This window comes from Nicotiana sylvestris, chromosome 6 (genome assembly GCF_000393655.2).
Source record: "Nicotiana sylvestris chromosome 6, ASM39365v2, whole genome shotgun sequence".
Lineage (NCBI taxonomy): Eukaryota > Viridiplantae > Streptophyta > Magnoliopsida > Solanales > Solanaceae > Nicotiana > Nicotiana sylvestris.
In genome coordinates this window covers 42826403-42838364 of record NC_091062.1, presented here as the reverse complement: position 1 = coordinate 42838364, position 11962 = coordinate 42826403, and the positions used below count along the sequence as shown (strand labels likewise).

Sequence of the window (11962 nt, the reverse complement as noted above, 5' to 3'; positions counted from 1 at the left end):
ATTGCTACCTTGTAACCAGTGTTAATCGGATAGTTTTGTATTTCATATTATCTTTTTCGGAGTTAGTTGAGAAAATTCAAATGAAAGTGAAATGCAATTAAATCTGCAGTTACTTTCTAGTTCTTCTTACTTCAATTTGAACAAATTTTATTTACAACTCTAACGTTGTAAAATATATTTTCAAGGTCTACATAGGCACGTTTCAAGCTAATTAGATCGTAAAAAGTTATAGTTGATTCGTTTATCATCTTTGTAAATACAAATTCCCATATGATTGTTACGTCATGTGAAAACAAATCAACATTAAGCTTAATAAAATCTTATCAAAGGTTAGTAACAAAGATTAAATAGGACGGTTACACTATTAAAATTAAATTGCATCTAAAAAAGTAAAAAAAAAAAAAAGTATCTAAAATTATTAAACAAGTTTAAGACCTCTTATTACGGCTTGACTTTAGGCCTCTTACACCATTGAGTTGCCTCTGTATTGGTCATGGTGGAGAGCACGGATGAGGAGAGGTGTTTTTATACCAATTCTATAATAGGTGTTTTTAAAAATCTCTTCTTTTTTAAACTAGATGTGAATTTAAGATTTGTACAAAAAAACTGAACACTTTTAAAAATGTGATCTTAAATTAGTTAAAGGGACTTTTTATATATATACGAAATTTTCAAATTATTTGCCCAGTTTATCTAAGTTTTTCTATTTACCGAAAGTAACTAAAGTTTTTTTTTTACAGAATATATACAAATTCAGTTAAAATCTACAATTCATCTATAATTTATTTACAATTAAAATATAATTTTTTTTTGTACAGAATCCGGTCAAAAACTATAATTTACATGTAACTTAAATATAATTTGTATCTAGTTACGTTCGTTGTATTTTGTATGCCACTTCTACACCCGATATACAAAATATATACAATTTGTTTATGTTTTTTTTTTCCAGTTTCAAATTGAAATTCTAAGAGAAACCACCTCAAATCTTCATCAAATTCTCTCAAAATTGAGATATGAACCCCAAAAGATATTCTCTATCATTTGCAACAACACCCAGTCCAAATAAATAACAAATTCGCAAAATTCAATTTTCGAATTTAAAGCTTTGAAACTTTGTAATGGATATCAATAAAGTATAAACTTTTAACTAATCAGATGAGTTTGTTTATCAATGTCCTATTGTGAACAATGTACTTAATCATGGTTCTATTTTTCCCTTTTTATTCTCTTATTATTATCCGTGAGTTCAAGACGGACAAAAAATGGTGACGACCTTGATGCCATGATATCAAAGGTTCAATTGTTGTTCTCTGTTACTGAATTTTCATTATTGATTATTCTTCTTTGTTAGTTAAAGCAGACTGAAAAGTGCATAACTTTACAAGTAATGCAATTAGGTGAAGCCACTGATTAGGAAGAAAAATAATGAATGGATACTGATTGACATGAGTTTGAAGAGGGTTGATTGTTTGGGTGAGGAAGAAAATGAGAGAAATTAGGGAAGATTAGATTCTAATACATTATTTTGTATATAAATAGTAAATTATATATCAATTTGTAATTAAGTTAAAACTTCAAGGATAAATAGAATTCAAAAGAAGTATAAATATGTAAAAATCCCTTTAAAATAAGTTAAATTCTTTAAATCCATGTCTTTGTAAAATTGGCCCACAAATTTTGGATTTTGCTGGGAGGTTTCCTTCGTTAAAATAGCACGGGCTAGCCAGTTTTCGGAATGATCATTTAAAAATAGCCAGCATTTGTTAGATTATTGAAAAATAACAACTATTTTGGTGCAACAGAGACCGATCCGGCATAATATACTGGAGTTTGGTGCATATTGCATGAACTTCCAGCATATTATGATGGATCGATATACTTAGTTGGCTCAAGTATAATATACTTAGTTCCAATATATTATGTTGTAGTTCTAGTATATTATGTTGGGGTATTTTTCGAATTTTGAATACGTGTTTTCGTTCAAGTTTAGAAAGATTTGACATTATTTAGGAAAAGAAAGTTCTTACCTCTAATACTTTCAAAGTATTTGCTCGAGATGTCAGAGTCTCGTGCTGATAACGTGTTATAAAATAAAGACTGTAAAGTAAAGACAAGTATAGAGAGAAACTGTTATATTATTCGAATTCAAACTGATGTACATAATGAACTGAAATCTCTTCTATTTATAGAAGAAAGGAAGCTGCTGTGTAAGCTGCTACTATACCAGATATGGATAATCTTCTACTGAGAGCAATGTTTATCCATAACGGAGTACTGAAAGGATAAGCTTATTATACCCGATATGGATAATCTTCTACCGGGGGTAATGTTTATCCATAACTGGGTACTGAAAGGATAAGCTTATTATACCCGGTATGGATAATCTTCTACCGGGGATAATATTTATCCATAACTGGGTACTGAAAGGATAAGCTTATTATACCCGGTATGGATAATCTTCTACCGGGGGTAATGTTTATCCATAACCGGGTATCGAAGTGATAAGCTTCTTCAGGAAGCTTATTTCCAATAGAGTACTTAAATAGATAAACATATTTACGGTGGAGTCCCATATGGATAAGCTTCTTCAGGAAGCTTATTTACAACGGAGTACTAAATGAACATCCATAATATAATATATTTATAACACTCCCCTTGGATGTTCATTAAAAGATAATGTGCCTCATTAAAACCTTACTAGGAAAAATCACGTGGGAAAAAATCCCAGTGAAGGAAAAAGAGTACACATATTTAGTAAGACGCATTGCCAGGTGCCTCAAAAAACCTTATAAGGAAAACCCCATGGGAAAAAACCTTAGTAAGGGAAAAAGAGTGCATCGCGTATTTTACTCCCCTGATGAAAACCTTGTTTCAAATATTTGAGTCTCCACATTCCAATCTTGTATACCATCTTCTCAAAAGTTGAAGTTGGCAAAGATTTAGTGAATAAATCTGCTGGATTATCACTTGAACGGATTTGTTGCACATCAATGTCACCACTTTTTTGAAGATCGTGTGTGTAGAATAATTTTGGTGAAATGTGCTTCGTTCTATCTCCTTTTGTAAATTCTCCCTTCAATTGGGCTATGCATGCAGCATTGTCTTCGTATAAAATTGTAGGTCTTTTCTCACATTCCAAACCACATTTTTCTCGAATAAAATGAATTATTGATCTCAACCATACGCATTCCCTACTTGCTTCATGAATAGCTATTATCTCAGCGTGATTTGAAGAAGTAGCAACAATAGATTGCTTTGTGGAGCGCCATGATATGATAGTACCTCCATATGTAAATACGTAGCCGGTTTGAGATCGAGCTTTATGGGGATCAGATAAATAACCTGCATCTGCATAACCAACAAGGTCTGCACTATCTTTGTTAGCATAAAACAAACCCATATCAAGAGTTCCCTTTAAATATCGCAATATATGCTTAATCCCGTTCCAATGTCTCCGTGTAGGAGAAGAACTATATCTTGCTAGTAAATTAACAGAAAATGCTATGTCAGGCCTTGTAGCATTAGCAAGATACATTAGTGCACCAATTGCACTGAGATAGGGTACTTCGGGACCAAGGAGTTCCTCGTCCTCTTCTGGAGGTCGGAACAAATCCTTATTCACTTCAAGTGATCGAACAACCATTGGTGTACTCAATGGGTGCGCTTTGTCCATGTAAAAGCGTTTTAAGACCCTTTCTGTATAGGCAGATTGATGGATAAAGATCCCGTCTGCTAAATGTTCAATTTGCAGACCAAGACAAAGTTTTGTCTTTCCAAGATCTTTCATCTCAAATTCTTTCTTAAGATATTCAATTGCCTTTTGGAGCTCTTCTGGAGTTCCAACAAGATTTATGTCATCAACATAAACAGCAAGTATAACAAATTCTGATGTCATTTTCTTTATAAAAATACATGGACAAATAACATCATTTATGTAACCTTCTTTCAGCAAATATTCACTAAGGCGATTATACCACATGCGCCCAGATTGCTTTAAACCGTACAAAGATCTTTGTAATCTGATTGAATACATTTCCTGAGATTTTGCTTCAGGCATTTTAAATCCTTCAGGGATTTTCATATAAATTTCATTATCAAGTGAACCGTACAGATAAGCTGTAACTACATCCATTAGATGTATTTCAAGCTTTTCATGTAGTGCTAAACTGATGAGATATCGAAATGTTATGGCATCCATAACAGGTGAATATGTTTCATCAAAATCGACTCCAGGTCGTTGTGAGAATCCTTGTGCAACAAGGCGAGCTTTGTATCTTTCAACTTCATTTTTATCATTCCTTTTTCGCACAAAAACCCATTTATGACCAACTGGTTTTATACCAGCAGGTGTTTGGACTACTGGTCCAAAGACCTCTCTTTTAGCAAGTGACTTCAATTCCGATTGAATTGCCTCTTGCCATTTTGGCCAATCAGATCTTTGTCGACATTCTTCGACAGATCGAGGTTCAAGATCCTCACTATCTTGCATAATATTAAGTGCAACATTATATGCAAAAATATTATCCACCACTATTTCAGATCGATTTAAATTAATCCCATCACCGATCGAACTTATTAAAAGTTCCTCACTCACATGAGCTTCGGGTTCATTGATTTCTTCAGGAATCTCAGAACTAATCAGATTTTGGGTCTCTTCAGGAGATCCCTTCATAGTATCGTTTTGATCATTTGTCGATTTTCTTTTTCGAGGATTTCGATCCTTAGAACCCAAAGGCCTACCACGCTTCAGGCGTGCTTTAGGTTCACTATCTCTCATGCTTGTAGATGGTCCTACTGGGACATCAATTCGGATAGACACATTCTCTACTGGGATATGTGACTTAGTTATCCTTTTCAAATCAGTAAATGTGTCTGGCATTTGATTTGCTATATTCTGTAAATGGATGATCTTCTGGACCTCCTGATTACATATAGGGGTACGGAGATCAAAGTGAGATAATGATGAAATTTTCCACACAATTTCTCTTTTGATTTCCTTTTTCTCTCCCCCTAATTGTGAAAAATTTGTTTCATCAAACCGACAATCTGCAAATCGAGCAGTAAATAAATCTCCTGTTAATGGTTCAAGATAGCGAATAATAGAGGGTGATTCAAACCCAACATATATTCCTATCCTTCTTTGTGGTCCCATCTTACTACGTTGTGGTGGTGCTACTGGCACATATACAGTACATCCGAAAATTCGTAGATGGGCAATATTTGGTTCATGACCAAAAACTAATTGTGATGAAGAATATTTATTATAATGTGTCGGTCTGAGACAGATAAGTGATGATGCATGCAAGATAGCATGGCCCCAAGCAGTAGTGGGCAATTTTGTTTTCATAAGTAGTGGTCTTGCTATCAATTGCAGGCGTTTAATAAATGACTCTGCAAGGCCATTTTGAGTACGAACATAAGCTACAGGATGTTCAACTTTTATCCCAACGGATAGACAATAATCATCAAAAGCTTGAGATGAGAATTCTCCAGCATTATCAAGGCGAATAGCCTTTATAGGATAATCTGGGAATTGTGCCCTTAATCGAATTATTTGGGCTAATAGCTTTGCAAACGCCAGGTTGCGAGATGATAGTAGGCACACATGAGACCATCTTGAAGATGCATCTATTAGGACCATAAAATATCTAAACAACCCACTTGGTGGGTGAATAGGTCCACATATATCCCCATGTATACGCTCTAAAAAGGCAGGGGATTCAATACCAACCTTCATTGGTGATGGTCTAGTGATCATTTTTCCTTGATAACAAGCATCACAAGAAAATTCGTCATTTGTAAGAATCTTCAAGTTCTTTAATGGATGCCCACTCGAATTTTCAGTAATTCGTCTCATCATTATTGATCCGGGATGGCCCAAACGGCCATGCCAAAGCACAAAAGTATTTGAATCCGTAAACTTCTGGTTTACGATAGAGTGTGCTTCAATTGTACTAATTTTTGAATAGTATAAGCCAGAAGATAAAGTTGGTAACTTTTCTACAATGCATTTCTGGCCAGAAATATTCTTTGTAATACAAAGATATTCCCTGTTCATTTCATCTATTGTCTCAACATGATACCCATTTCGGCGGATATCTATAAAACTCAACAAGTTTCTTCGGGACTTGGAGGAGAACAATGCATTGTCTATAATAAGTTTTGTTCCCTTAGACAGAAATATTATGGCTCTTCCGGAGCCTTCAATCAAACTTATATTACCAGAAATTGTTGAAACATTTGCTTTTTCCTTATGCAAATAAGAAAAGTATTTCTGATCGTTGAATATGGCATGAGTTGTTCCACTATCAATAACACAAATATCTTCATGATTTGTCTTTGATCCAAACATAATTTGAGGGTTATCCATATTCTTCAAAATAACATAAATAAAATATATTATAGTAAACATCATTATCAAAGCATAACTTTTATTTATGTACAACAATTACATAACCATACTATCTATTACAAACAACAAAAATTAAAATATTTACATTTCTACAGATTCACCACCGATTACATGACTTGTTTCTCCTTCTGGGAGTGCAAAGTAATCAGCTACATCCAAATGCATGAAGTCTAAATTATCTTCAGAAATAAAATTTGCTTCAGCATTTTTCTCTGTCTTCTTCAGGGAGGCTTGATAAAGCTCAACCAGGTGCTTTGGCGTACGACAAGTACGTGACCAGTGCCCTTTTCCTCCACATCTATAGCATGCATTTTCTGCATTTGGCGCTTGCACCGCTTCATGCTTTTGTTCCTTCCTTTTCCACTGCTGGTGGTGAGGAGGCTTCTTTGGTGCATTATTATTACCATGATTGGGGTTTCTTCCCCGACCACGGCCATGACCACGACTGGGGCCACGACCTCTTCCACGTTTAGCTTGGTGGAAGTTCGTCTCATTCACTTCAGGGAATGGACAAGAACCAATAGGTCGGCTTTCATGATTTTTCATTAATAGCCCATTATGTTGCTCTGCTATAAGAAGATGTGAGATAAGTTCAGAATACTTTTTAAATCCCATCTCTCGATATTGCTGCTGCAGGAGCATATTCGAGGCATGAAAAGTGGTGAAAGTTTTCTCCAACATATCATGATCAGTAATATTATCACCACATAATTTCAATTGGGAAATAATTCTGAACATAGCAGAATTATACTCACTGATAGATTTAAAATCTTGTAGCCTTAGATGAGTCCAATCATAACGTGCCTGTGGAAGAACGACCATCTTCAGGTGGTCATATCTATCTTTCAAATTATTCCACAGTATGACTGGATCTTTAATAGTGAGATATTCCATTTTCAGGCCCTCATCAAGGTGATGGCGTAGGAATATCATTGCTTTGGCACGGTCTTGATTTGATGCCTGATTTTTATCCTTGATGGTGTCTGTCAGACCCATCGCATCAAGATGAATTTCAGCATCAAGCACCCAAGACATGTAGCTTTTGCCCGATATATCCAGGGCTACAAATTCAAGTTTAGAAAGATTTGACATTATTTAGGAAAAGAAAGTTCTTACCTCTAATACTTTCAAAGTATTTGCTCGAGATGTCAGAGTCTCGTGCTGATAACGTGTTATAAAATAAAGACTGTAAAGTAAAGACAAGTATAGAGAGAAACTGTTATATTATTCGAATTCAAACTGATGTACATAATGAACTGAAATCTCTTCTATTTATAGAAGAATGGAAGGTGTTGTGTAAGATGCTACTATACCAGATATGGATAATCCTCTACTGAGAGCAATGTTTATCCATAACGGAGGACTGAAAGGATAAGCTTATTATACCCGATATGGATACCGGGGGTAATGTTTATCCATAACTGGATACTAAAAGAATAAGCTTATTATACCCGGTATGGATAATCTTCTATCGGGGGTAATGTTTATCCATAACTGGGTACTGAAAAGATAAGCTTATTATACCCGGTATGGATAATCTTTTACCGAGGATAATATTTATTTATAACCGGGTACCGAAGTGATAAGCTTTTTCAGGAAGCTTATTTCCAATAGAGTACTAAATAGATAAACATATTTATGGTGGAACCCCATATGAATAAGAAGCTTATTTAGAACGGATTACTAAATGAATATCCATAATATAATATATTTATAACACTTTTATTATTACTACTGATACTGATATAATACCGCTGTTTCTGACCTTAAAGTCTTCTAAAACTTGAGTCAGCCTAAAGCTCCCACCTAAACGACGACATTAATTCCCCTAATTTTTATGGTCTGAAATTGTAATTTATCGTCTGAATTCCACTACGCTCCGGGCCATGGCTACCGCAGACCGCCACAAGCGACAACCCTCCGACAGAAAACTCGGCTGGCTCTGCCCCTTCACTAAATCCATATTTCCGGCTTGGCGTAGGCGTAGGCTCCGTCTTGATCCTGCTAGCAAACTCTACTTTCCTTGTGAGTAGAGTTTATTTAGTTACATGCTAACTACTTCTTCTCTTTATTCCATTTTTAGGTCGTTTTATATGAAGATATGATACTACCTTTGTCTCAATTTACGTGAAGTTATTTGATTGGAAAAAAGAAAACTTTTGAAATTTGTGGTCTGAAAACAGAGATACAAATTTGTATTGCTATAATACATCATTTAATTAGCGGTAATTAAAAGTTTAAACCTTAATTATTTCTAAATATCGATATGTATCATTCTTTTAGTAATATACTAAATAGAAAATAGTATCACACAAAATGGGATGGAAGGAAAGTATATGATAGTATCATGTGATATGTAGTAAGAGTTGTGATATTTGTAAAGCAAAATGGTTTCGTGCCCATAAGTGGAAGGAAGATAATTATTTAGTTAAAGTAATTTTTTTGGAGAAGTATTTCCACAATTTTAGGTAATCAAACACAGGAAAAAGAATTTTGGTTTAGCTATGTAATGTTGACAATGACAGAATATTGGTTCCTGTTTTTGGTTTTGTGTTCTGAAGATGAACCCGGAAAGCAGGCGAAGAGTGCCGTAAGGATGAAGAACACAAGCAAATCCTATGTGGCATTCAAGGTAAACTACTTATCCCCATTTTTGTTCAGCCCTTTTGGTAGTTGATTTTTTTCATCTATATATCTTTGCAACCTTTGAAGCTTTTGGCATTTATAACAAATGCAGTTTTTAAAGTTTGTACTTTTAGTTAAAACGGACAATGAATATGAGGTGTCATTGTTTTGTAATGACTTTACCTTTTCTGGATCGTTTTTTTCGCGTGGAAGCTTAGTGATTTATAACTTCTTTTGTTAAGTTCTAAAATTGGTGATGTATCTTGCAAAATTCGATTCAAAGATATTGTATTGTTATCTTCATCATAAATCATAAATTAATATGGATGACAAAAAATAAGAAGTAGTCTAAGTTTCCACTTCCTTTCGAATTTTAAATTAAATTTGTTGTTCCTTTTGAATTTTTAAGTTTCAAACTACCGCACCAAAAAGCTGCTATATGCGACCTCCTGGAGGTATTCTTACACCTGGTGAAATCCTGATTGCCACTGGTATTCACTTTTCCTCAGTATTATTTCAGTTAATTTTATATCTCATTTGTTTTCAGTGTACATCCTCCTTTTATTTTCTATTATATATCCGGTTGACAGTCTTCAAGTTTATTGAGCTCCCTGAGAACAATGAGAAGCCTATAGTAGATCAAAAGACCAAGGTAAAGTTCAAGATCGTGAGTTTGAAGGTGAAAGAAGGAACTGATTATGTACCTGAGTTGGTAAGTTAATGAAATTACTAGGTGATGAAAAATTAAGTTTCTCTATATTGCATTCCGTGACCAGAAAAATGATTAGGCATCATCCCTATTCATTGCCAAATATGCTTGTGTACTTTTTTTCTCGGCGCATGTTACACATTGAACTTGTCACTGACAGCATCCTGTTTATTAGTATCCATGCAATTTAAATTTCAAACTTGAATTTATGCAAATCTCTAGATGGATTGTTTAGATCGTGGACTTAAATGTACTTCGTATTGAGAGTCATTAAGTTTCTTATTTGTCTTTCTATTCCGTGTATCTTCTTTGGATGGAACCCAATCCAATTTGCTCAAATATATTTTAGTAACAATGATTAAGAAAAATAGTTCGTGTAGTCTTCGGTAAGAGAGTTCGGTCAAATTTAATAACTGAATATTCTACTGGTTGCTGGGCCACATTGACATCTTATTAGATCATCGTTTCTTTCCATCTACAATTAAACATATTAGTAATTTGTTAAATGAGGGTACAAGCTCTGGATTTGATGCCCTTTTGATCCGAGACAAATCCGTTTCCCAGAGGATCTAAATCTGATATAAGTGGTGCTGGCTAAATTAGCATGGCGTGATTGCTTCTTCTTCTCCCTTCGCTTATGTAGGAGTTGCTCCACTTGGTTGGGGTTCTAGAAAAATGTTGACTGCTGCAGAGGTTCTTTTCTGTCGGTGTCGGCTGAAAGGGTGCTATGTCTGTATCGACTCATTTCCAGAAAAGAAAATGCATTGATGAAATCTCATAGAGATTTGTTTATAATCTTAATCTAAATCAGGACATTTACCTCTCTGCTCTCTACATTCTCATGTTGTTCTTCGCCCCAGAATAACGATTATTGACTATGTCTACGATGACAAACCTCTGACAGATATGATTGATGTGAAGTATCTCTTTATGATAAATTTCTTTGTAATCTCTTTTTTTTTGGCTAATCTCAAAAGTTTAATCAGCTAAAATCTTAACACTGGCTTTTGTGATGAACAAAGTGCTGATTGTTGAGATTAGAAAGTAAAACTTAATGATGTATAGTTGCTTTTGCATGCAACTCCATGATGTAAAATTTCCACCTCTTCAATTTCCTAAAAATGAGAAGGATAATAATTTCATACATAATCCATCTCTTTCCAATTTGTTCAGCCATATATCATTCTGCATATCTACGATATTTTTTTCCATTTATCATCACGCAATACTCCTAGGATAGTAGTCTTGATGCAACCGTATGACACTTACATTTGACCTGGGTGCTATTCCTGGGAGAAACTTTACAGTGTAAGAGGTAAAACATAGGTGAGGATCTGTGCTTTGGTTGCCGTTATATCTAATATCTGTTCTGTACCAAAAACAATATGTGGGGGTGTGTGCTTTTGGTTGCCGGTATATCAAATACCTGCTCTGTATCACAGTACTACTGTAGCTTTAGTGGTGTAACTTTCATTGGTGTTTTATGCAGTTTGATGAGCAAAATGAGCTTAGTGGTGTAACCCTCATTGGTTGTTTTATGCAGTTCGATGAACAAAAGGATCAAGTCACTGTTGAGCGTACTCTAAGGGTGGTGTTTTTGGACCCTGAACGCCCTTCTCCAGTAAGAGTTAGACATATTATATTTTGTTGTTGTACTACATTGTGCAAATGTCCAATCTCCAACCAAAGTAATTTGAATGATTGAAGGCACTGGATAAACTAAAACGTCAGTTGGCTCAAGCTGAGGCTGCAGCAGAAGCTGACAAGAAACCTCCAGTTGACACAGGTCCGAAAGTTGTGGGAGAAGGTTTAATAGTAGATGAATGGGTAAGCATATCTGCTGTTTGTGTAAAGACATGAATCATTCTAATTCCTGGCCTACTTCATTTCTCTAACCATGTGTTTTTGCTCACTATGCTTACAGAAGGAGCGGAGGGAGAGGTATCTTGCCCGGCAACAGGTTGAGGTAGTCGATTCAGTGTAAAGCAGTAAAGAGTTTTTATGTAAGTTCATCTTTTGCGAGAATAGTAATGTAAAATCAGATCCACACCTTTTATATATACTTGCGTTTCTTTGGAAGGATGTTGGAGAAGGGCAATGCAGTTCTTCATGTAAAAGTAGAATAATGGCTGGAGATTTTGAGTTCTTCTTTGTGGTTAAAAGCATGATATAAGGAATGTAATCTTTTGGCTATTTTCTTGTAGACATTTTGT

The 11962-nt window shown here is 34.8% G+C and overlaps 1 protein-coding gene across 2 annotated transcripts; it reads left to right on the top strand.

Moving 5' to 3' along the window:
- Positions 1-8188: 8188 nt before the first annotated feature.
- Positions 8189-11952, top strand: LOC104217252 (vesicle-associated protein 4-1-like). 2 transcript variants are annotated; one of them, XM_070150017.1, is made up of 8 exons: positions 8190-8440; positions 8977-9047; positions 9450-9531; positions 9631-9752; positions 11293-11370; positions 11457-11576; positions 11674-11752; positions 11830-11952. In XM_070150017.1, the coding sequence occupies exons 1-7, from the start codon at positions 8302-8304 to the stop codon at positions 11731-11733; spliced, it is 672 nt and encodes a 223-aa protein (XP_070006118.1). In that variant the 5' UTR covers positions 8190-8301; the 3' UTR covers positions 11734-11752; positions 11830-11952. The 2 variants fall into 2 exon arrangements, with proteins under 2 accessions (XP_009765746.1, XP_070006118.1); XM_009767444.2 differs by having other exon boundaries at positions 8189-8440; positions 11674-11952.
- Positions 11953-11962: the final 10 nt, after the last annotated feature.